The 23,301-nt window shown below is 48.1% G+C and overlaps 1 protein-coding gene across 1 annotated transcript in view; it reads left to right on the top strand.

The window, feature by feature from the left end:
- Positions 1-6,510: 6,510 nt before the first annotated feature.
- UBE2O (ubiquitin conjugating enzyme E2 O) overlaps positions 6,511-23,301 on the top strand; it is a 49,674-nt gene continuing 32,883 nt past the window's right edge. Inside the window, exon 1 of the mRNA XM_066381283.1 lies at positions 6,511-6,976. Within this exon, the coding sequence (XP_066237380.1) occupies positions 6,560-6,976 (417 nt within the window). The 5' untranslated portion in view covers positions 6,511-6,559. The remainder of the gene's footprint in view (positions 6,977-23,301) is intronic.

Genomic DNA, 23,301 nt, shown 5'->3' with positions numbered 1-23,301 from the left:
GCACTGAGGGCCACTGGGAGAGGTTGCTTGTTTTGTTCAATCATTCAACAAAACTCTTTTGAGGACTTACTATAATTTAGACCTGTGCTGGCTGCTAGGAATCAAAGATGGAGACACAGTTTTGTCCTCAAGGTTCACAGTCCCATGGGGAGAGACAGGAGTAGAAAAATGGTTGTAATAGAGGATAAGAAATACAATCAGGTTCGATTCCCGGCCAGGGCACACAGGAGAAGTGCCCATCTGCTTCTCCACCCCTCCCCCTCTCTTTCCTCTCTGTCTCTCTCTTCCCCTCCCGCAGCCAAGGCTCCATTGGGGCAAAGTTGGCCCTGGGCGCTGAGGATGGCTCTGTGGCCTCTGCCTCAGAAGCTAGAATGGCTCTGATTGCAGCAGAGCGTCGGCCCCAGATGGGCGGAGCGTCGCCCCCTGGTGGGCAGCCGGGTGGATCCCAGTCGGGCGCATGCGGGAGTCTTGTCTAACTGCCTCCCCGTTTCCAGCTTCAGAAAAAAAATAAATTAAAAGAAATACAATCAGACAGGTATTACTAGGTAGGGGGAAGTGGGGGGATGGGGGAATGGGGCACTTGGAAGACTTCATAGCTAAGAAGGTTCATTCATTATTCATGAACAAACCACAGCTGGAGACTCAGAGGCATTTCTCCAGCTAGACACTAAGGGTACGGGAGAGCTCTCCAGGGTAGCTCCCCTCCCATCCCTCCTTTCTAACTGAAGTCCCAGTGCTGAAAGCACCCTAGAGCCCCCATACATCAGCTCCAGGGTGGAAGGAATTCTCTGGGCCCATCTGGATTTGCTCACACAGGGCGGCTTGGAGAGGCCAAACAGTCTGGGCTCCCCCAGGGAACAGTGTAGGGCCAGTGCCCATTTTACGTGGGTCTGGAGAGATGGCCCAGTGGTGGGTTAAGAAAGGGACAAAACAGCCTGACCTGTGGTGGCGCAGTGGATAAAGCGTCAACCTGGAAATGCTGAGGTTGCTGGTTCGAAACCCTGGGCTTGCCTGGTCAAGGCACATATGGGAGTTGATGCTTCCAGCTCCTCCCCCCTTCTCTCTCTCTGTCTCTCTCTCCCCTCTCTCCCTCTCTCTCTCTCTCCCTCTCTCTCTCCTCTCTAAAAATAAATAAATAAAATAAAATAAATTAAGGCCCTGGCCGGTTGGCTCAGCGGTAGAGCGTCGGCCTGGTGTGTGGGGGACCCGGGTTCGATTCCCGGCCAGGGCACATAGGAGAAGCGCCCATTTGCTTTCCACCCCCCCTTCCTTCCTCTCTGTCTCTCTCTTCCCCTCCCGCAGCCAAGGCTCCATTGGAGCAAAGATGGCCCGGGCGCTGGGGACGGCTCCTTGGCCTCTGCCCCAGGCGCTAGAGTGGCTCTGGTCGCGGCAGAGCGACGCCCCAAGGGGCAGAGCATCGCCCCCTGGTGGGCGTGCCGGGTGGATCCCAGTCGGGCACATGAGGGAGTCTGTCTGACTGTCTCTCCCTGTCTCCAGCTTCAGAAAAATACAAAAAAAAAAAAAAAAAAAAAAGATAGGGACAAGACAGAGCCTGCTTCCCCCAGATTAGTTCATGTTGCTGCCTTCTCTGCTACCCCCTCAACTACGCCAATTCCTTAGCAAGGCTGGCACATTTGTAAAGAAGAGAAATTCTCCCAAGAAGCATCCCCAAGAAGGACTGGGTATTGGGGCCATGAGAGGAAGGTGTTTCTCCACTGGGATGAAGATTTTTTCCCAGTATCCAACAATTTTGAAAATAAAAACTAAGCAGAAACTTCCATCCAGGATCATCCCACTTGCCAGCCTGTGTTCAAAGAGACTATGGCTGGGGGCTCGAAGTCTGGGAAGGAATCAAGCCTCAAACCAGGTCCAGAGAATCTCAACTGAATGAGGTCACTGAAGGACACCATGGGGTGGGGAGGGATGTACTGAGCCTTCCTCTCTAAAAGGGCTCAGATGCAGCTCAAAATGGGGGCAACTGAAAGGACTTAGAGATAACAGCAGTTCCCTGGCATAAGGGTGGGGGAGAAGAACTAAACAAATGGAGAAACTCAGCCTCTGACATCCATCAATATGGTACATTATTGAGCTCAAACACTGTGCCAGGCACCAGGGTTACACACATAGATACAATATGATCTACATTTTTTTTTTAAGATTTTTATCCATTTTTTTAGAGAGGAGAGAGAGAGAGAGAGAGAGAGCAAGGAGGAGCAGGAAGCATCAACTCTTATATGTGCCTTGACCAGGCAAGCCCGGGGATTCGAACCAGGAGACCTCAGCATTCCAGGTTGATGCTTTTAACCACTGTACCACCATAGGTCAGGCTGATCCACATTTTTTTTTGTGTGTATTTTTCTGAAGTTGGAAACGGGGAGGCAGTCAGACAGACTCCCGCATGCACCCGACCGGGATCCACCCAGCATGCCCACCAAGGAGCGATGCTCTGCCCATTTGGGGTGTTGCTCTGCTGCAACCAGAGCCATTCTAGCGCCTGAGGCAGAGGCCTCAGCGCTGGGGCCAACTTTGCTCCAATGGAGCCTCGGCTGCGGGAGGGGAAGAGAGAGACAGAGAGGAAGGAGAGGGGGAAGGGTGGAGAAGCAGATGGGCGCTTCTCCTGTGTGCCTTGGCTAGGAATCGAACCTGGGACTCCTGCACGCCAGGCCGACGCTCTACCACTGAGCCAACTCTTTTTTTAAAAGAGTTTAGTAAGGGAGAGAGAAGCATTTGAAATCAATGGCTCTTACCGACAACCTAGTAGGTTCCTGGTGGTGGGGAGAGAGCACAGTGTGGCATGATGCTTCACAAAAGGGGGGTTCATACTTCCTCCTTCACAAGCGAATTATCCACATAAAGCACCTGGTGTAGTACCTGGCATTAAGTTATTGCTCAATAAATGGTTGCTAATATTAGCCATTATTAGAAGAAGTTGCAGAATAAACATGGCACATCTTCCCGTAGTGCCAATTTTATTCAACTATTAGGGAGGAAAGGATATTATTTTTATATTTTAACAAACACAGGCATAAGCTGATGTAGAATGCAAAACTCATTTGGATTCTTGACATCAAAGATTTTGAGCGGCCCTGGCCGGTTGGCTCAGCGGTAGAGCGTCGGCCTAGCGTGCGGAGGACCCGGGTTCGATTCCCGGCCAGGGCACACAGGAGAAGCGCCCATTTGCTTCTCCACCCCTCCGCCGCACTTTCCTCTCTGTCTCTCTCTTCCCCTCCCGCAGCCAAGGCTCCATTGGAGCAAAGATGGCCCGGGCGCTGGGGATGGCTCTGTGGCCTCTGCCCCAGGCGCTAGAGTGGCTCTGGTCGCAATATGGCGACGCCCAGGATGGGCAGAGCATCGCCCCCTGGTGGGCAGAGCGTCGCCCCATGGTGGGCGTGCCGGGTGGATCCCGGTCGGGCGCATGCGGGAGTCTGTCTGACTGTCTCTCCCCGTTTCCAGCTTCAGAAAAATGAAAAAAAAAAAAAAAAAAAAAAAAAAAAAAAAAAAAAAAGATTTTGAGCGTGCATTGCCTTGCCCCTTCGGCCTCCTTGCACATTCTCCAATGGACACAGGAACTAGAAAAGCTTGGAGCCAGGAAACCTGGGGTTCAATTTGCATCTGCCAGTTACCACCTTGTGACCTTAGTCACTGAATTAGTATAATTACTTTATTTTAAAATTAATTTTAATGGTGTGACATTGATAAATCAGGGTACATATGTTCAGAGAAAACATCTCTAGGTTATTTTGACATTTGATTATGCTGCATTCTCATCACCCAAAGTCTAATTGTCTTCCATCACCTTCTAACTGGTTTTCTTTGTGCCCTTCCCTTCCCCCAACCCCCTCCCCCTCCCCCCCCACCCTGTAACCCCCACATTCTTGTCCATGTCTCTGAGTCTCATTTTTATGCCCGACCTATGTATGGAATCATATAGTTCTTAGATTTTTCTGATTTACTTATTTCGCTCAGTATAATGTTATCAAGGTCCATCCATGTTGTAAATGACCCGATGTTTATTACTTTTTTTTTTTTTTTGGTATTTTTCTGAAGTTGGAAACGGGGAGGCAATCAGACAGACTCCCCTCATGTGCCCGACCCGGATCCACCCGGCATGCCCACCAGGGGGCGATGCTCTGCCCATCTGGGGCGTTGCTCTGTTGCAACCAGGGCCATTCTAGTGCCTGAGGCAGAGGCCACAGAGCCATCCTCAGCACCCGAGCCAACTTTGCTCCAATGGAGCCTTGGCTGCGGGAGGGGAAGAGAGAGACAGAGAGGAAGGAGAGGGGGAGAGGTGGAGAAGCAGATGGGCGCTTCTCCTGTGTGCCCTGGCCGGGAATCGAATCTGGGACTCCTGCACGCGAGGCCAACATTCTACCACTGAGCCAACCGGCCAGGGCCTATAATTACTTTTTATTTTATTTTATTTAGAGAGAGACAGAAAGACAGGAACATCGAACTATTCCTGTATGTGACTTGACTGGGGATCATACTGGCAACCTGTGCAGTATGACAGGTTGGGACGATGCTCCAACCAACCGAGCTATCCGGCCAGGGCATAATTACTTTTAATATTTTTAAATAGAAATATGAAGCAGACTATAAGTATAATAGTTCTGCCAATCTAAAATTTTAGCCTAGCTGCAGGTGGGATGGTTGAAAAATTAAAATAGTTAAGCTTTATTGAGGGAACTGTACGCCAAGCACTGCTCCATTTCATTTAATTTTCCCAATCGCCTAATGAAACAGATACTGCTATTATCAACCTTTTTTACAGATTAGAAAAGTAAGGTGAAAAGAAGTTTAGCCCTGGCCGGATAGCCCAATTGGTTAGAACATTGTCCTGATACATAAAGGTTGAGGGTTTAATCTCCATTCAGGGCAAATACAGGAACAGATGGATGTTTCTGACTCTGTTTCTCTCTCCAAAAACTCAACAAATAAAATTTAGAAAAGAAGTTCTCATTTAAAAACGTTTGCCTGACAAGGTAGTGACGCAGTGGATAGAGCAAAAGACTGGGATGCAGAGGAGCCAGTCAAAACCCCGAGGTTGATGGCTTGAGCACAGGCTTACCAGCTTGAGTGTGGGGTCCCTGGCTTGAGCGTGGGATCATAGACATGACCCCATGGTCACTAGCTTGAGCCCAAAGGTCGCTGGCTTGAGTGAGGTCTCTGGCTTGAGCAAGGGGTCACTTGCTCTGTTGTAGCCCCCCCCATTAAGGCATACATGAGAAAGCAGTCAACGAACAACTAAGGTGCTGCAGCAAAGAATTAATGCTTCTCACCTCCCTTCCTGTTTGCCTGTCCCTATCTGTCCCTCTCTCTGTTTCTGTCACACACACACACACACACACACACACACAAAGTTTATCAAGATTGCCTACCTTTATAAGATTAGTAAGTGGCAGTGCCGAATATTGGAATCTATGACTCCACTTTTTTTTTTTTTTTTTACAGAGGCAAAGATAGACAGGGACAGACAGACAGGAACAGAGAGAGATGAGAAGCATCAATCATTAGTTTTTCGTTGCGCGTTGCGACTTCTTAGTTGTTCATTGATTGCTTTCTCATATGTGCCTTGACCGCGGGCCTTCAGCAGACCGAGTAACCCCTCACTGGAGCCAGCAACCTTGGGTCCAAGCTGGTGAGCTTTTTGCTCAAGCCAGATGAGACCGCGCTCAAGCTGGCACCTTTGGGGTCTCCAACCTGGGTCCTTCCGCATCCCAGTCCAATGCTCTATTCACTGCGCCACCACCTGGTCAGGCTATGACTCCACTTTTAACTATCTGGCTATTTTACTTCTTGCCATGCATAACAAGCCTCATGGAACTTTGACTTCATCTAGATAGATTTAAAGGCAAACTATAGGGGTAAATAATACCTGCTGATCTCTTCTGATCTTTCTCTAGACCTTCTTAACCAACGCCTTAACTAACCCCTAAGGAGTCATTACTTCAAGTTTTGTATGTATATTTCCTAATACAATATAGTCTAGATACACTCTATACATACCTACTTATAGCCTTGTTATAGCCTTGCTTGCAAGCTGACATGGAGTCTCTTTTTAGCTATTTAATGTGTGTATGTTTTGTTTCTCCAACTAGATTGTAAACACCTAGAGGACAAGGACTGTGTCTTGCTCTTTCCGTATCCCTCAGACGCCAAGGACCTCATTAACAGCTGTTGACAGTCTCCGGGCTATCCTCCGTCCCACCTCCGCCACTCCCTTTTTCCTTGGTGACTACACCATTTCTTCCACCTCAGTCGGCCACACCTTCCTGTTCCCTCTAGTACTTTTATCTCCTCTGGCTCCGCCCCCCCACAATGAGCCCTTGCTGTACCCACCTCTCTCAGCAGCATTCTCCAGCGTCCCCTAGCGACGAGGCGGTAGCTCCTAGCAACCGCATCTCTGTTCCCTGACGACGGCGGCACGTAGAGCTACGTCAGCGCGCCGTGGCCTCGCCTCCGGCGCGGGCTGGCCCCGCCTCCCCGTGTCTTGGCTGCCGTTGCCGCCGCCGTCGCCGCTGCCGTCGCCGTCGCCGCCCGAGACTCGCACAGAGCAGTTATGGCGGATCCCGCAGCGCCCGTGCCTGAAGCTCCGGCTCCCGCCCAGGCCCCGGCTGCAGCCCCGGAATTGGCCTTGGCCCCGGACACAGCCCCCGTCCCGGCCTCGGCGCCCGCCCCGGACTCGGCCTCCGGGCGGTCCTCGGACTCCGGCCCCGAAGCCGGCTCTCAGCGTCTACTGTTTTCTCACGACCTGGTGTCGGGCCGTTACCGCGGCTCGGTGCACTTCGGGCTGGTGCGCCTTATCCATGGCGAGGACTCGGACTCGGAGGGCGAGGAGGAGGGCCGCGGGAGCTCCGGCTGCTCCGAGGCAGGGGGCGCGGGCCACGAGGAGGGCCGGGCCAGCCCGCTGCGCCGGGGCTACGTGCGCGTCCAGTGGTACCCGGAGGGCGTCAAGCAGCACGTGAAGGAGACCAAGGTGCGGCGGGCCGGCGGGGAGATGGAGGGGCAGTTATCTGCTAGAGTCCTAGGCTGGGAGGGGAGGCGTGTGAGGCGCTGCCCGGAATGGTGCTGCTGCAGTGGGCCGAGGTGGGAGGACAAACCTCAGCGGAGCGGACGCTCCCGTGCAGAGTCATTGCACCAGTCCTGGGCCACCGGGCCCAGGGCTTCCCCACGCGAAGGGACTTCGAAGCTGTGGTATGGTGTGATGTGGGCCGCAAGGTTATGTACGTGGATTCACCACCTTGGGGAACTCCTCGTGCTCTCAGGCACCAATGCGGGTGTTTTGCTGACCCCCGAGGAGCTACATACAGCGTTGTGCATCCCGAAAGTAAGGCCGTGCTGGGTCGGTGCAGGGATGGGTTGTGGGCATTCCAAAACAGAGGTAGAGGTGAAAACCCAAGAAGTTCACTAGATTGCAGAAGGCGTTATTGTGGGTGAAGAAACCTAACCCCTTTTTGCTTTACCTTGTTGCCTCATTTTAATTGCTGCGGGGAACTTTGTGAGTAAAATTACTGATAATCAGAGCCGTGATATTAGTAGTACTGGGAGAAGGGGATGTGACAGCTGTGTCTGGGATTGATGACTCCTAAGTGCAGTTGGACTTCTTGAAAGAAAAAAGTACTATAGAACGAGGGATGGAGGAGAGCCGCCCATTTGGAAACCTGATGAGATTTTTTTTTTTTTTTTTTTTACCTGAGGCTGTGAAGCAAACATCAGATTCCCATATGGTATTCCAATGAGGCTGATGAATATTGCAGTTTTACCATACCAAGGTGTTTATCATCAGAAACCTGAGACCTTAAATCGGGATTGGTTTGGTGGCTTTTCCTGTCTTGTTTTCCTGAGTGTGAATTCCTATCAGTGATTCACAGGCACGTACAACCCTGTATCTTTCACCAGTTCTTCATGTCCTCCTCCCTCTCCGTTCAAGAAAACATTTCTCAGCAAGAATCAGGTCTGGGTTTTAGCTGCCTGGGACTGAAGAGGTCTGCTTTCAGGGGAGGGCACTTTAGAAGTTAATCTGGGTTTCTCACACACTGGGAGACAAAGGCAACAGGAATAGGGCTTTATGCCACACTACAGAGGGTTGGTGATTAGGGCTTGGGCAGGGAAAAAAGCCTCATTCCCATAAAGAGCCTGTGATCCACTTCCTAGTGACTGCTGATACCAGCGGGATCTTTTTTCCTCCCTCGCCAGTGCACATACACCCACAGATACAGAAATCCACACACAGGACCTCAGCTTCCCCTCAGGGAACTTTATAAGTTCATGTATAAAACTACATGGAAAATACTACTTTTTGCAGCAGAGTAATTGTTAAAAGTTATCATCAGTATTTAATTGGGAAGAGATTTTTGCTCTAAGTTTGGTTTATGCATTGTCTTACTAGCAAATGATTCCTGTGTCTTTCTGTGGGATTTTTTTTTATTTTTATTTTTTATTTTTCTGAAGTTGGAAACCAGGAGGCAGTCAGACACCCGACATGCCCACCAGGGGGCGATGCTCTGCCCATCTGGGGCGTTGCTCTGTTGCAACCAGAGCCATTCTAGCTCCTGAGGCAGAGGTCATGGAGCCATCCTCAGTGCCCGGGCCAACTTTGCTCCAATGGAGCCTTGGCTGCGGGAGGGGAAGAGAGAGTCAGAGAGGGAGGAGAGGGGGAAGGGTGGAGAAGCAGATGGGCGCTTCTCCTGTGTGCCCTGGCCGGGAATCGAACCTGGGACTCCTACACGCCAGGCCAACGCTCTACCACTGAGCCAACCGGCCAGGGCTTCAGTGGGATTTTTTTTTTTTTTTTTTTTACAGAGACAGAGAGTCAGAGAGAGGGATAGAGAGGGACAGACAGACAGGAATGGAGGGAGATGAGAAGCATCAATCATTAGCTTTTCGTTGTGACACCTTAGTTGTTCATTGATTGCTCTCTCATACGTGCCTTGACTGCGGGCCTTCAGCAGACTGAGTAACCCCTTGCTTGAGCCAGCGACCTTGGGCTCAAGCCGGTGAGCTTTTTGCTCAAGCTAGATGAGCCCGCGCTCAAGCTGGCTACCTCGGAGGTCTCGAACCTGGGTCTTCCGTATCCCAGTCCGATGCTCTATCCACTGCGCCACCGCCTGGTCAGGCATCCTGTTCATCTTTGGTGGTTAACTTTGTTTACAGTTATGTTCCCTCTCCCTCCGGAGCCCCACCACATATAGTTGTACAAAATTTGATTTAAAATACCAATTTTGGAACTAAACAGAAAATACCTTTAAGGCAGTAGTTCAGATATATTTTGAAGCTGCCCTCTTGTAACTTGCTTCAAACTGGTTGAAATCCTTTGTGCCTCCATTAGTGATGTATTCTTCTGGACTTAGCAAAAGCTAAGGGGCTTAGTAATTTTAGGAAAGGGTGGCATGTAGTGCCCATCTATGGATGGCAGGACCCAGTTCTTTTAAGACTTGAGAATAAATTTGTGTGGGGAGTAAATTTTATACCTGATAAGGCAGCTCTCTGTTACCATTAGCCACAGACACATGGCCCTGGTCAGCTGAACATGTCTTCTGCTTTGCTCTTGGCTGACTAAGGTGGTAGGGTGGGTCCTTTCTTGCAGCTCTGTGGTTTGGGAAGATTTTTCTTCTTACCTTCCACTCCTTGTAAGTCCATCAAGGTGGCATTCTGTAAAGGAAAGACCAGGAGACTGAGACATTTAGGTTCTGATGTCTCCCCCATCACTAATCTGGTTATTCTGTTGGTAGAATAAGATAGTGATAGTCTTGGGAAACATTTCTTTTTGAAGTTTTCACTCTTGGATTTTTTTTTTTTTTTTTTTCCCCCTGAAGCTGGAAACGGGGAGAGACAGTCAGACAGACTCCTGCTTGCGCCCGACTGGGATCCACCCGGCACGCCCACCAGGGGGCGACGCTCTGCCCCTCCGGGGCGTGGCTCTGCCGCGACCAGAGCCACTCTAGCGCCTGGGGCAGAGGCCAAGGAGCCATCCCCAGCGCCCAGGCCATCTTTGCTCCAATGAAGCCTTGGCTGCAGGAGGGGAAGAGAGAGACAGAGAGGAAGGGGGGGGGGGTGGAGAAGCAAATGGGCGCTTCTCCTATGTGCCCTGGCCGGGAATCAAACCCGGGTCCCCCGCACGCCAGGCCGATGCGCTATGCTGAGCCAACCGGCCAGGGCCCACTCTTGGAATTTTTAAAATAGTGTCCTTTAATGTGGAATGGTAGGCTGTGGAGTTTTTATGTTTGTTTGTTTTATTTTATTGATTTTAGAGAGTGGAAGGGAGAAAAAGAGAAAGAGAAAAACATTGATTTGTTCCACTTATTTCTGCATTTATTGGTTGATTCTTGTATATGCCCTGATGGGGGATTGAGCCTATAACCTTGGCATATTGGGATGATGCTCTAACCAATTGAGCTACCTGGGCAGGGCCTGGCTGTGGAGTATTTTTGTAGTTTTTATGTCAGTTTGGTGGGCAGTGAGTAAAGGCTTAATACCAGTCTTTTAACTTTTTTTTTTTTTTTTTTTTTTTACAGAGACAGAGTCAGAAAGAGGAATAGATAGGGACAGACAGACAGGAACGGAGAGAGATGAGAAGCATCAATCATCAGTTTTTTGTTGGGATACCTTAGTTATTCATCTTTTAACTTTTTGATGAACAAATTTGTGTGTGTGTGTGTGTGTGTTTTTCCTAAGCTGGAAATGGGGAGGTAGTCAGACAGACTCCTGCATGCTCCCGACCGGGATCCACCCGGCATGCCCACCAGGGGGCGATGTTCTGCCCATCCGGGGCGTTGCTCTGCTGCAACCAGAGCCATTCTAGTGCCTGAGGCAGAGGCCACAGAGCCGTCCTCGGCGCCTGGGCCAACTTTGCTCCAGTGGAGCCTTGGCTGCGGGAGGGGAAGAGAGGAAGGAGAGGAGGAGGGGTGGAGAAGCAGATGGGCGCTTCTCCTGTGTGCCCTGGCCAGGAATCGAATCCAGGACTCCTGCATGCCAGGCCGACGCTCTACCATTGAGCCAACTGGCCAGGGCTGATGAACAAATTTTAAAAAGAGAGATGGAGACATTGGCCAACTAGTCCTACCCCCATCTGGCCACTTCCATAAATTTGATCAACTGAAATAAAATAAGTAGTTTTTAGGGGTTTTTTTTAGATTTTATTTATTCATTTCAGAGAGAGAGAAAGGGGAAGGAGCAGGAAGCATCAACTCCCATATGTGCCTTGACTAGGCAAGCCCGGGGTTTTGAACTGGTGACTTCAGCATTCCAGGTCGATGCTTTACCCATTGTGCCACCACAGATCAGGCTTGTGTTTTTTTGTGTGTGTGACAGAGACAGAGAGACGGAGAGAGGGACAGATAGGGACAGACGGACAGGAAGTGAGAGAGATGAGAAGCATCAATTCTTCGTTGCAGCACCTTAGTTGTTCATTGATTGCTTTCTCATAATGTGCCTTGAGGGGGGTGCTACATCAGATCGAGTGACCCCTTGCTCAAGCCAGTGACCCTAGGCTCAAGCTGGTGAGCCTTGCTCAAACCAGATGAGCCCATGCTCAAGCTGGCGACCTCGGAGTTTCGAACCTAGGTCCTCTGCATCCCAGTCCAGTGCTCTATCCACTGTGCCACCACCTGGTCAGGCAAGTAGTTTTTTCTTAAAATTGCGGGCTTTATGGTCCAGTTCTTAAGGCTTCCAGCTGCAGAGGCTAAGCTTCTTTAGGACTTGAAAGAAGCCCACAGCTCCTTCCTTCATCACTCTCCTGGCTCCCTTAGCATGGTAGCTGATTTCTCCATTGGCAACCTTTCCCATTTGGCTAAATCTCTCCTTTGTGGAGATTTGCTCCTTCCTCATCAGTGGTCATCCCTTGAGTAAAATTTCTGAATAAAGCCATATGCCAACAGCCTCTTTGCCTTCTTGAGCATTGGGTAGCCAAGGTGAGTCTTTCTGGCCTTCACCTGTCATGGGGGCAGAATGGCCCTGCCCCTGCGGGGAAGAGAGCAGACTGCTGTGTGGTTTGTGGGTTCCTGTTCGTGCTTTAGTTCTCCCTTCTCTTGTGTGTTCTTTTGCTATAAGTTGCCACAACATTTAAATTTCATCCTGGTTTGAGATTTAATGTCTCAATTAAATCTGTGTCTGTAATCACCCTGCTTTTTGTGAGGTGGTGTGTATGTAACATCTCTGATGACAAGTCCCTCAGGAATTGTCTTTTTGGTTTATTTTTGGCTCCTACTCAGACCAGTGTTTCCATGGGGAAAGCTATTTAGATGTAGCATCATAGCATGTGAAGTTGGCTTGCCTCGTCTGCCCAGGTGCTGGACCCATTAAAAGCAATTGTTCTTAATGAAATAATAGGAAGGAGTTATATAAGGTTACCCAAGATGCAGGACTAAGTGCATCTAATTCTATTTTATTCAGATAGGATCACAGCATTTACAGACTCTTAGAGCTGTTCCCTGATTTTATTCTTTGTCCTTGGGTTTTCTCCCTTCCAGTTCCTGGGACTTGATGCCATTGTGGTGCTCTGTCTGGCTTGTCGCCTGACTCGAGGGCACTTTCATTAGGTGAGGAGCATGTATTTGTGTCCTGTGATTGGAAATCAAAACCCTTGGGTGCTCCTCTTGGCTGTCACCTACTCTGAATGACCTTGGCCTACTCACTGCCTCATTTTCTCTCTGCAATAAAACACGAGGTCTGTCATTCTAGCCCCTGAAGTGAGTCAGTATAGGTGGATAGCCAGAGTGTAGGTGGCTTGTGCCTGGGCGGCCACTTGGTTATTAGCAGATACCATCCTGATGTCCATCAGACAAAACCACTCCCTTCCCTTCAGAAGATCACTTCCGTGTGTCCCAGGGTGGTGCTGCACCAAAGAGGCACCTTGGGAAGCAAAAGGTCTATGGAGAAGTCTGTTTCAGTGGTGTAAGAATTTCTAATTGATTGTGTTGTTGGTTGTGACCTGGTAGATTACAGATTTGAGTTCTTTATTACGCCTCTTCTATAAATACTCATGAACTTCACTCCTCTATTACTTTATTAGAAATTCAATAATGCACATTTAAAATAACACCTGCTAAAGTCTACCAACCTCCAGGAGGTGTGATGGAACGAATATATAAGTATGTGTATATACCAGAATCTGGAGGACATTTTTTGAAATTCATGAAAAACAGGTAATGATATTATGAATTAAAAGGATGGTAGAATACAGTTATTGCTTTTGTCTTTCAAGATAATAAGAACAAGTATTATATAGTGTTACTATGTGCCAGGTACTCTTAAGTGCTTTATGTATATTAATACCCACAACAACCCTGTGAATTAGGTACCATTCCTATGTTTCAGAGGAGGAAATTGAGGAACAGAGAGGTTAAATAACTTGTCCAGTGTCACACTGCTAACTAACAAGTAGAGTAACCTGAATACAAAAAGGAGTAAATCTAGTTTGCCTTCACCTGAGAATGTTTTCTGTGTTTTTTTGTTTGTTTGTTTGTTTTTCAGAGAGAGAGAGGGATAGACAGGGACAGACAGACAGGAACGGAGAGAGATGAGAAGGATCAGTCATTAGTTTTTCATTGCGCGTTGCAACACCTTAGTTGTTCATTGATTGCTTTCTCATATGTGCCTTGACTGCAGGCCTTCAGCAGACCGAGTAACCCCTTGCTGAAGCCAGCGACCTTGGGTTCAAGCTGGTGGGCTTTTTGCTCAAACCAGATGAGCCTGCGCTCAATCTGGCGACCTCGAGGTCTTGAACCTGGGTCCTCTGCATCCCAGTCCAATGCTCTACCCACTGCGCCACTGCCTAGTCAGGCTCACCTGAGAATGTTTTAAGTTCAGGATTTATAGATCATTTCTATGTCTGAATACCCTGATCAACCATGAGTCACAAACTCTGTGGTTGGCATGAATCATCTGGTCTTTCAACATTTAAAAATCTTAATGGAGTAGGAGTAACCACAGGTGAGGAGAGAGGGAGGAGCAGGGTGTTGGGATGAGTGTGAGATAGTGGCTGGGAGGTAAGGCGGTCAGGCTGTACAGCAGTGTGGGAGAAAGTGTATTTGCACTTGCTATGCTTCTGTTTGTCCCCTCAGCCATTTTCAAAATAAGTGTCAAAAGTACATTTTATTTCTGGAGAATCTGTAAATGCCCCTAGATGTTGAATGAAAGTAACCTCTGTGAGTCTGATTCATTCCAATACTGGTTTATTCCCACCACCTCCTGGAGCAAAATAAGTCCGAGTAACTGGCATTTCTATGTTGTCTTAGAAATGGCCAGTGTTAGGGAATCTACCTTGACTTCCTGCCTCCAGAGACCTCGTGTCTCCTCTCTGGCACCTGTTGTCACCCTCCTGCTGAGAATGCTGAGTCATGAGACAGGTTCAGAAGGACTCCATGGAGAGAGGGTGTCCTGCTCAGTTCCAGTTCCCTTCCCTTCAGTTATCCTGAACTTGACTGTGTGTGCTCTCTGGGTTTTTGTTTTGTGTTTTGTTTTGTTTTGTTTTTGAAAGAGAGAGGCAGGAAGGCAGAGAGATGGGAAGCATCAACTCATAGTTGTAGCACTTTAGTTGTTCATTGATTGCTTCTTATATATGCCTTGTTGGGGGATGGGGTGCTCCAACCAAGCCAGTGACTCCTGACTCAAGCCAGCGACCTTGGGCTTCAAGCCAGCGACCAGGGGATCATGTTGATGATCCCACATTCAAGCTGGTGACCTCTGGGTCTTGAACCTAAGCAATGTCCCAGGTGGACACTATCCAGTACACCACCACCAGTCAGACCCTACCTATATATATATTTTTTCATTGACTTTAGAGAGACAGAGAGGAATGGGGGGGGGAGCATTCATTTGTTGTTCTACTTAGTTATGCATTCATTGGTTGCTTCCTATATAAGCCCTCACAGAGGATTGAACCCACAACTGACTGAGGTAACTGGCCAGAGCTCTCTCCATCTATTTTTTTTTTAAGATTTTTTATTTATTCATTTTAGAGAAGGGGGGAGAGAGAGGAGGGGGAGAGCAGGAAGCATCAACTCCCATATGTGCCTTGACCAGGCAAGCCCAGGGTTTCGAACCAGCAACCTCAGCATTTCAGGTCGACACTTTATCCACTGTGCCACCACAGGTCAGGCCTGTCCACCTATTTTTGCTGTAGGACATTAAAGGTCTTTCTGCATCCTCCCCATCCTGCTTCACTGTTATCCCTGTCTTTCTCCTTTCCATTTTCTTTTTGTAGCAAAAGGAACATTTTTTCTTTTTTTACTATTTTACCTACAGGCCTCTTGGAATGACGTGGAACCTCTCTGGGGCTGTGGTTGGAGTGTGTAATGTGAATTGCCATCAGGACAGCACTAGGCCCATGATTAGAGTCGGCTATTCCTTGGTCCCCTCAGAATTAGATTGAGGGTGATTTCTCTGATGAGTGGGTTCTCTATTAAAGAGCCATCCTGTAGCTTTAACCTGGGAGGACATCTGTGCTCCTGTTCTGAGTGACAGAAGCTTTTGGAGTTTCTCTACCCGGAGATTAGCCTGTTTCTGGATGGGGGTGGGAGGGTGCTAATTTAAATGGATACTCAAAGGGGGAAAATGGCAATCAGAACTGTCTGTGTATAAAGTGCTTTTTCATTTACAAGATGTCATTTGTGTTTTGTAGCATTTAGCTGTTTTAACACAAGCCCCTCCTTTGAGGTTCTGCTCGCCAAGCTCTGAGAAGGTCGTGGTTTTAATGCTGCCTCATCCACATTTGCAGCTCTTACTGAGCAGGAATGCACATTGCCAGTTGCTTGTTTCTGACATTTCCGCCAGCCTCAGAGGGATCTATTAGGAGCCACCTGACATATATGTGGTTACAGACAGGGAGGAACAAAATGCTTACTGAAATGTTTTGTAGTTCAGAGTAAAATTGAATCATGTTAATGGATAAAGCTCTGGATTTATTCACTCCAAGGTTTATTTGCCCTTGTTGCGCTCTCAGCTCGGTGCTGCGGTTGAGGATTTTGTGGCCTTCCACTCAGACTGATTGTGCTGCATGGATCTTTTGGTCAGTTTTGCCCACAGGCATACTGTGTTCTTCTGAAGCAGGATGGTGAAATACAAATTTTTATGATTTAAAGATTGAGGCAGCCTGACCTGTGGTGGTGCAGTGGATAAAGCTTTGACCTGGAACGCTGAGGTCACTGGTTCAAAACCCTGGGCTTGCCTGGTCAAGGCACATATGGGAGTTGATGCTTTCTGCTCCTCCCTTCCTTCTCTCTCTCTCTCTCTCTCTCTCTTCTCTAAAATGAATAAATAAAGTTTAAAAAAAAAAGATTGAGGCAAATGATATATGGTTTGGAAGTATTCAGTTAGGCAATAAGTACTAGACTGAATGTCCTTTTTTATTTTTAATTTTAGTGAGAGGAGGGGAGGCAGAGACAGACTCCCGCATGCGCACTGACTGGGATCCACCTGGCAAGCCCACTATGGGGCAGTGCTCTGCCTATTAGTGCCCTTGCTCTGTTGCAGCTGTGGCCATGTTTTAGCACCTGAGGCAAAGGCCATGGAACCATCCTCATTGCTGGGGGCCAACTCACTCTAACTGAGCCATGGCTGTAGGAGGGGAGGAGAAGAGAGGAAGAGAAGAGGGGGAAGGGTGGAGAAGCAGATGGGTGCTTCTCCTGTGTGCCCTGACTGGGAATCAAACCTGGGACTTCCATATGTCAGGCCAGTGCTCTACCACTGAGCCAGCCATCCACGGCCTGGAATGAATGTCCTTTTGGGCTAAATCTTGAATATTTGGTTGAGGGGTTTTGGTTTGTTTGCATATTTTGAGAGACCTAAACATGTAATTTTCTGCAGTTCTGTCAAAGTAATAAGACACTTACTGGGTTACTTTTGGTTTAAATTAATAGCATATGCCTGACCAGGTGGTGGTGCAGTGGATAAAGCGTCAGACTGGGATGCGGAGGACCCAGGATCGAAACCTGAGTTCAGGCCTGACCAGGTGGTGGCACAGTGAATAGAGTGTCGGACTGGGATGAGGAGGTCCCAGGTTCAAGACCCCGAGGTTGCCAGCTTGAGCGCGGGCTCATCTGGCTTGAGCAAAAAGCTCACCAGCTTGGACCCAAGGTTGCTGGCTCGAGCAAGGGGTTACTCGGTCTGCTGAAGGCCCATGGTCATGGCACATATGAGAAAGCAATCAATGAACAATTAAGGTGTCGCAATGAAAAACTGATGATTGATGCTTCTCATCTCTTTCCATTCCTGTCTGTCTGTCCCTATCTATCCCTCTCTCTGACTGTCTCTCTGTCCCTGTTAAAAAAAAAAAAAAAGAAACCCGAGCTTACCAGCTTGAGCCCAAGGTCGCTGGCTTGAGCAAGGGGTCACTCCACCTGCTATAGCCCCCAGTTAAGGCAAATATGAGAAAGCAATCCATGAACAACTAAGGTGCCGCAGTGAAAAATTGATGCTTCTCATCTCTCTCCCTTCCTGTCTGTCCCTTATCTGTCTCTCTCTCTGTGTCACACACACAAAAAATAATAATAATAAAATAGCATAGCTATATCTGGTGAAGACTCATTCTAACTATGACAATTTAAAATTAAAATCTAAGATAGTGAGTGCTGCTAAAAAGGGGGGGGGGGCGGCAGGCAGTCCTATCCAACAATAAAATTAAAATCTTCAGCTAGCAGGAAAAAATCCTAGTCTTAAAAAAGAGCCTTCATTTGCATCCTGCAAGTGAGAGCTGTTCTTTCATGCTCCACAGCTCTGATGAAGTTTCTCCTCCTTGTTTTAATTTTTATCCTTTTTGTGGGAGAGGCTGCTGTGATGAGGGCTGGGGAAGTGATCAGGATAGGCATATCTGTAGCACTGTACCGGCCAGCCCCCTTCAGTGTAGATGAGGAGTATTCACAACACATAACTGTGTCTCTTGTGTGGCTTCTGGGAGCATCAGGACCTGACATATTTGGTGCTGAAAGCAGCCCCATATTTGTCTGCTGTGACTGTATAATTACTTAAGAGAGTCTGAGGACCCTGAAGGTTGATACCATCTTCAAGCCAAAGAAGAAAGAGCATCTCCCCACACACAGTGTTCTTGATGGGGAAGGGCCGTTCCAGCAACCTGCTGGTCGGAGGGATGTCTGCCTACATTTCCTCATGACCTATGCATCCCCCGTGGCCTCTTGCACCACTGGGCATATAAAATAGCTCTCCTAAAGGTCACAAAAGACTGCTGATTTCGCCTGACTAGGCGGTGGCCCAGTGGATGGAGTGTTGGACTGGGATGCAGAAGACCCAGGTTCGAGACCCCAAGGTTGCCAGCTTGAGTGCACGCTCATCTGGTTTGAGCAAAATCCCACCAGCTTGGACCCAAGGTCTCTGGCTTGAGCAAGGGGTTACTCGGTCTGCTGAAGGCCCATGGTCAAGGCACATATGAGAAAGCAATCAGTGAACAACTATGGTGTCACAACGAAAAACTGATGATTGATGCTTCTCATCTCTCTCTGTCCCTGTCTGTCCCTCTCTCTCTCTGACTCTCTTCGTCTCTCTGTAAAAAAAAAAAAAAAAAAAAAAAGACCGGTGATTTTGTGGTCACTGCGTTTCGTGACTTTTTTTAGTCTTTATTCTTTGGCCCATCAGCCAGGTTAATAGGGTTGATCATCTCTCACAAGGGAGACTTTCTTTTTTTTTTTCAGACAGAGAGAGAGTTAGAGGGATAGACAGGGACAGACAGGAACAGAGAGATGAGAAGCATCAATCATTAGTTTTTCATTGCGTGTTGCAACACCTTAGTTGTTCATTGCTTGCTTTCTCATATGTGCCTTAACCGCGGGTCTTCAGCAGACCGAGTAACCCCTTGCTCAAGCCAGTGACCTTGAGTCCAAGCTGGTGAGCTTTTGCTCAAACCAGATGAGCCCGTGCTCAAACCAGATAAGCCCGTGCTCAAACTGGCAACCTCGGGGTCTCGAACCTGGGTCCTCTGCATCCCAGTCCGACGCTCTATCCACTGCGCCACCGCCTGGTCAGGCACAAGGGAGACTTTCTTAAGTTGAGTTCCGTTTACCAGGCTGTACTGAATTTTTCTCTCTTGCCTTTTGTTTTTTTCCCTTCACCCCTCACTGTGAGACTTTTCCAAAAGTCCGAGCTTTCTTGTCCTCTCCCTTCCTATCTTCTTCAGTGCTCTCTAGTCCACTCCTGTGGCCACAGCTGGTGTCTGCATTTAGACGACCTTCACAGCTCCATCACATTCCCAGTGCTTCCTTCGTGGTCCCATCTTGTCTTCCAGAGCCTCAGACTATGCTGTGAAGTCTGAGGAGTGCAAAGGCTCTCCCCAGGCTGAGGCTGTGGAACCTTTTTTTTGTGTGTATTTTTCCGAAGTTGGAAACGAGGAGGCAGTCAGGCAGACTCCCGCATGCGCCTGACCGGGATCCACTCGGCATGCCCACCAGGGGGCGATGCTCTGCCCATCTGGGGCGTCACTCTGCTGCAATCAGAGCCATTCTAGCGCCTTAGGCAGAGGCCACAGAGCCATCCTCAGCGCCCGGGCAAACTTTGCTCCATTGGAGCCTCTGCTGCGGGAGGGGAAGAGAGAGACAGAGAAGAAGGAGAGGGGGAGGAGTGGAGAAGCAGATGGACGCTTCTCCTGTGTGCCCTGACCAGGAATCGAACCTGGGACTCCTGCATGCCAGGCCGACGCTCTGCCACTGAGCCAACTGGCCAGGGCGCAATTTCAGTTTTTCAAAGACAAACTATACTGTCTACTTTCTATGGCTCTGTCTCATAGTCTGGATTATAATATCTTTTCTGCAGTCGGAATGAAATGGTTGTTGATTGACATGAATGTACTTTGGTAACTGAGTCATTTCTGTAGCCGCTTGGCAGGTGATTGTGCTAAGAAGTGTGAGAGGATGCCTTGTGTGTGCTTGGTGATAGAAGCCGTGGGTTTTCTGAGTGTATCTTGGCTACTGTTGCTTCACAGATCCTCCATCCTTAAGCAGGGTGGCTGTCTGCTAAGGGGCACATGTATTGCTATTTATGTTTTGTGACTTTCTCAGTGATTGTTTTTAGTTTAGCATTTAAGAGTCTAATTTAATTTTGTAAGTGTGTAAAGTGTTGATCACTCACGCTGGCCACATGACATTGACAGTCTCTTCCTCCAGAGCCCAGTTCTGTCTTGGATCAGTTCTGCCTGTCATGGTTCAGTCACAGCAATCTATGGTAATCATAATTTATTTGACATTTGGAACCAAAAGCCATTTGTGGGAGCAGTTAGGTGGCCCTTTCAGATGATTGAGAGTTTCCCATGGGGCTGAGCTTTCCTTTCCCATCAGCTCTTAGAATAGCAGTGCTGGAAGAGCCCTCAGAAGACGAGCCTCTCTCTTACAAGTGGGTGAATATCAAAACTAAGGATTTCTAATTATTAAATTTGTGGATCCTTGTTTGTTGTTGACTTACTGTTATCTCTCCATCTTCAAACATGTCCCACGGTTGTATGTATGCACTTTGCAAAATTAAGGTCAGAGATTTCTAGGTGGCATACTTTAGGTAAACATGGTAGGTTGAAACATTCACTTTTCTTCACTTCCTCCAGAAACCCTGCTAAAATGACAGTAAAATATTTATTTTAAAGTGTAAAGCTGTGAGGACAAAGGATGGGAGAGAAGACAATAATAGTCAAAAGATTTCAAGTTTTGGAAATAGGAAGTTGGGCAAAGACTGAGTGCAGCGGAGCAGAGCAAGCTGAAGAGTTGGTGCCACAGAGAACCAGGAGAAGTGTTCTGGAAACAGAACCTCAGGAATTAGAGGCGGTGGGTGTCACTCAAGGTGGTGGTGAGGTTTGGGCCTGCAGATAGAGGATTAGTTGAGAGTCTATAGGGAGAAATTAAACTCCCCAAGTTACTCCTTTATTTTTGCAAGCCAGAGAATACTCATCTCCTGCCTATTAGAGAAAACATAGGTTTATGCTCTGGAGAAACTGACCCAGAGGGACTACAGATTGAAGTGCCCCAGGCATGACAAAGGGCAGCACAACACTGAGCTGAAAGAGGGATTCCTGAAAGTCTGTACACTAAAAAGGGAACCCTAGCGTGTCCCCTGCCTGCTCCCAACATGCTGAGACCAGTCCTGCAGCTGCTTGCATTTGACATCGCCTCAGAGCAGAAGCTAGATTCCACCCCAGCTAGTGGGAGCCTTCCAGTCCAGCCTTGCTTGTGTTCACAAAGCTTGTCATTCTTTTTACTGCCTTATTTTAAATTTTTTATTATGGAATAATCATAGATTCACAGAAAGTTGCAAAAATGGTATAGAGTTGTCCCCTGTGTCCTTCATCCTGTTTGCCCCAATGATTACATCTCACATAACCACAGGAAGCACCAGACCTGGGAAACTGACATTGGTACACAATGTGTGTGCACAGTTCTGTGCCATTTGATCACGTGTAGTTTCGTGTAACGGCCATAGCAATCAAGATACAGAACTGTTCCATCACCACAAAGATATTTTATTGACTCACTTTTTTTTTTTTTTTTTTTTTTTTTTTTTTTTTTTTTTTCATTTTTCTGAAGCTGGAAACGGGGAGAGACAGTCAGACAGACTCCCGCATGCGCCCGACCGGGATCCACCCGGCACGCCCACCATGGGGCGACGCTCTGCCCACCAGGGGGCGATGCTCTGCCCATCCTGGGCGTCGCCATATTGCGACCAGAGCCACTCTAGCGCCTGAGGCAGAGGCCACAGAGCCATCCCCAGCGCCCGGGCCATCCTTGCTCCAATGGAGCCTTGGCTGCGGGAGGGGAAGAGAGAGACAGAGAAGAAAGTGCGGCGGAGGGGTGGAGAAGCAAATGGGCGCTTCTCCTGTGTGCCCTGGCCGGGAATCGAACCCGGGTCCTCCGCACGCTAGGCCGACGCTCTACCGCTGAGCCAACCGGCCAGGGCTATTGACTCACTTTTAAGTAGAAATGGATAGCCAAGGATCACTGAATGTATTCCGAAAACTCCCAACATGTATGAATGGTAGAGGCTGGAACAAACAAAGAGAAAACATGTCCAAGTGATATTGCAGACAGAAGAAACCCTCAAAACAAAGAATGAATGTCCTCAGAGAATTAAGAGCCAATATTTTGTCAATGAAATAGAACAGGATACATTAAAAATTAGAACAAGAAAGAATTCTTGGAAAGTAATATTGTGGGGGATGAGTTGACAAAGACCCCCAGGAAATAGAATAAACACATCTGACATCTAGGCAGTCTGTAAAGAGAGAAAGGGAAAATGAAGGACAGAAATAATGTCAAAGAAATCAGAAATGTTCCCAGAATTGAAGATCATAGGGTTCCAGGATGGTACATGGAAAAAGTTCTGATTGGCACATTGTATAATTCCAGAACAGTGGGGATAAAGCTTCCAAAGAGAGAAACAGGTTGCATACAAAAATATTGGGAATGGAAATTTTCAACCTTTTGGGAAGCCAGAGGGCAATGGAGTAGATTTCCAATCTTAACATTATAGCTGAGCAAATGTAGAACCACTCCTATAACCACTTAGAAATGCTGTGTAAAATATGACAAAGGGTTTAAATGCGTAACTGATCTTACAGGAAAGAAAAGGGATAGCGAGAAACTAAAATCAAAGATAGAACCTAAAGTCAGAGCAGAGTAGGTTTAGTGATGTGGCAACTGTGGGGGGTGTTGGACTCCAAAACATGCCCTAGAATAATAGGATTTTAACAACACATAAAATACAGAATTGAGCCTGACCAGGCGGTGGCGCAGTGGATAGAGCATCGGACTGGGATGCAGAGGACCCGGGTTCGAGACCCCGAGGTCGCCAGCTTGAGTGCGGACTCATTTGGTTTGAGGAAAAGCCCACCAGCTTGAACCCAAGGTCGCTGGCACCAGCAAGGGGTTACTCAGTCTGCTGTAGGCCCGCAGTCAAGGCACATATGAGAGAGCAATCAATGAACAACTAAGGTGTTGCAACGCACAATGAAAAACTAATGATTGATGCTTCTCATCTCTCTCCGTTCCTGTCTGTCTGTCCCTGTGTATCCCTCTCTCTGACTCACTCTCTGTCTCTGTAAAAAATAAAAAAAATACAGAATTGAAATACAAATCCCCTCAATGGGGTTATTTCCTGGTAAAGGGACGTGAGAAACTTTTCTCTGTGGAACAAGGGAGGTTTCATTGCCCCACACTCTGAAGTGTTGGGGAAGTCTCCTGTTCATCCAAGTCTGAGGTCTGTATTTATAATTTCTGTGTTTCAGGACTCCCCATGGCTCCTTGCAGAAGGAGAAGCAAGACTTTTTTGTAAAATGACCCTTTAAGGTCTCCACAAATGATGAATGCTTGCAAGGAAATT

The sequence above is a fragment of the Saccopteryx leptura genome, chromosome 4 (assembly GCF_036850995.1).
Source record: "Saccopteryx leptura isolate mSacLep1 chromosome 4, mSacLep1_pri_phased_curated, whole genome shotgun sequence".
Lineage (NCBI taxonomy): Eukaryota > Metazoa > Chordata > Mammalia > Chiroptera > Emballonuridae > Saccopteryx > Saccopteryx leptura.
This window is presented reverse-complemented; position numbering and strand designations above follow the sequence as displayed.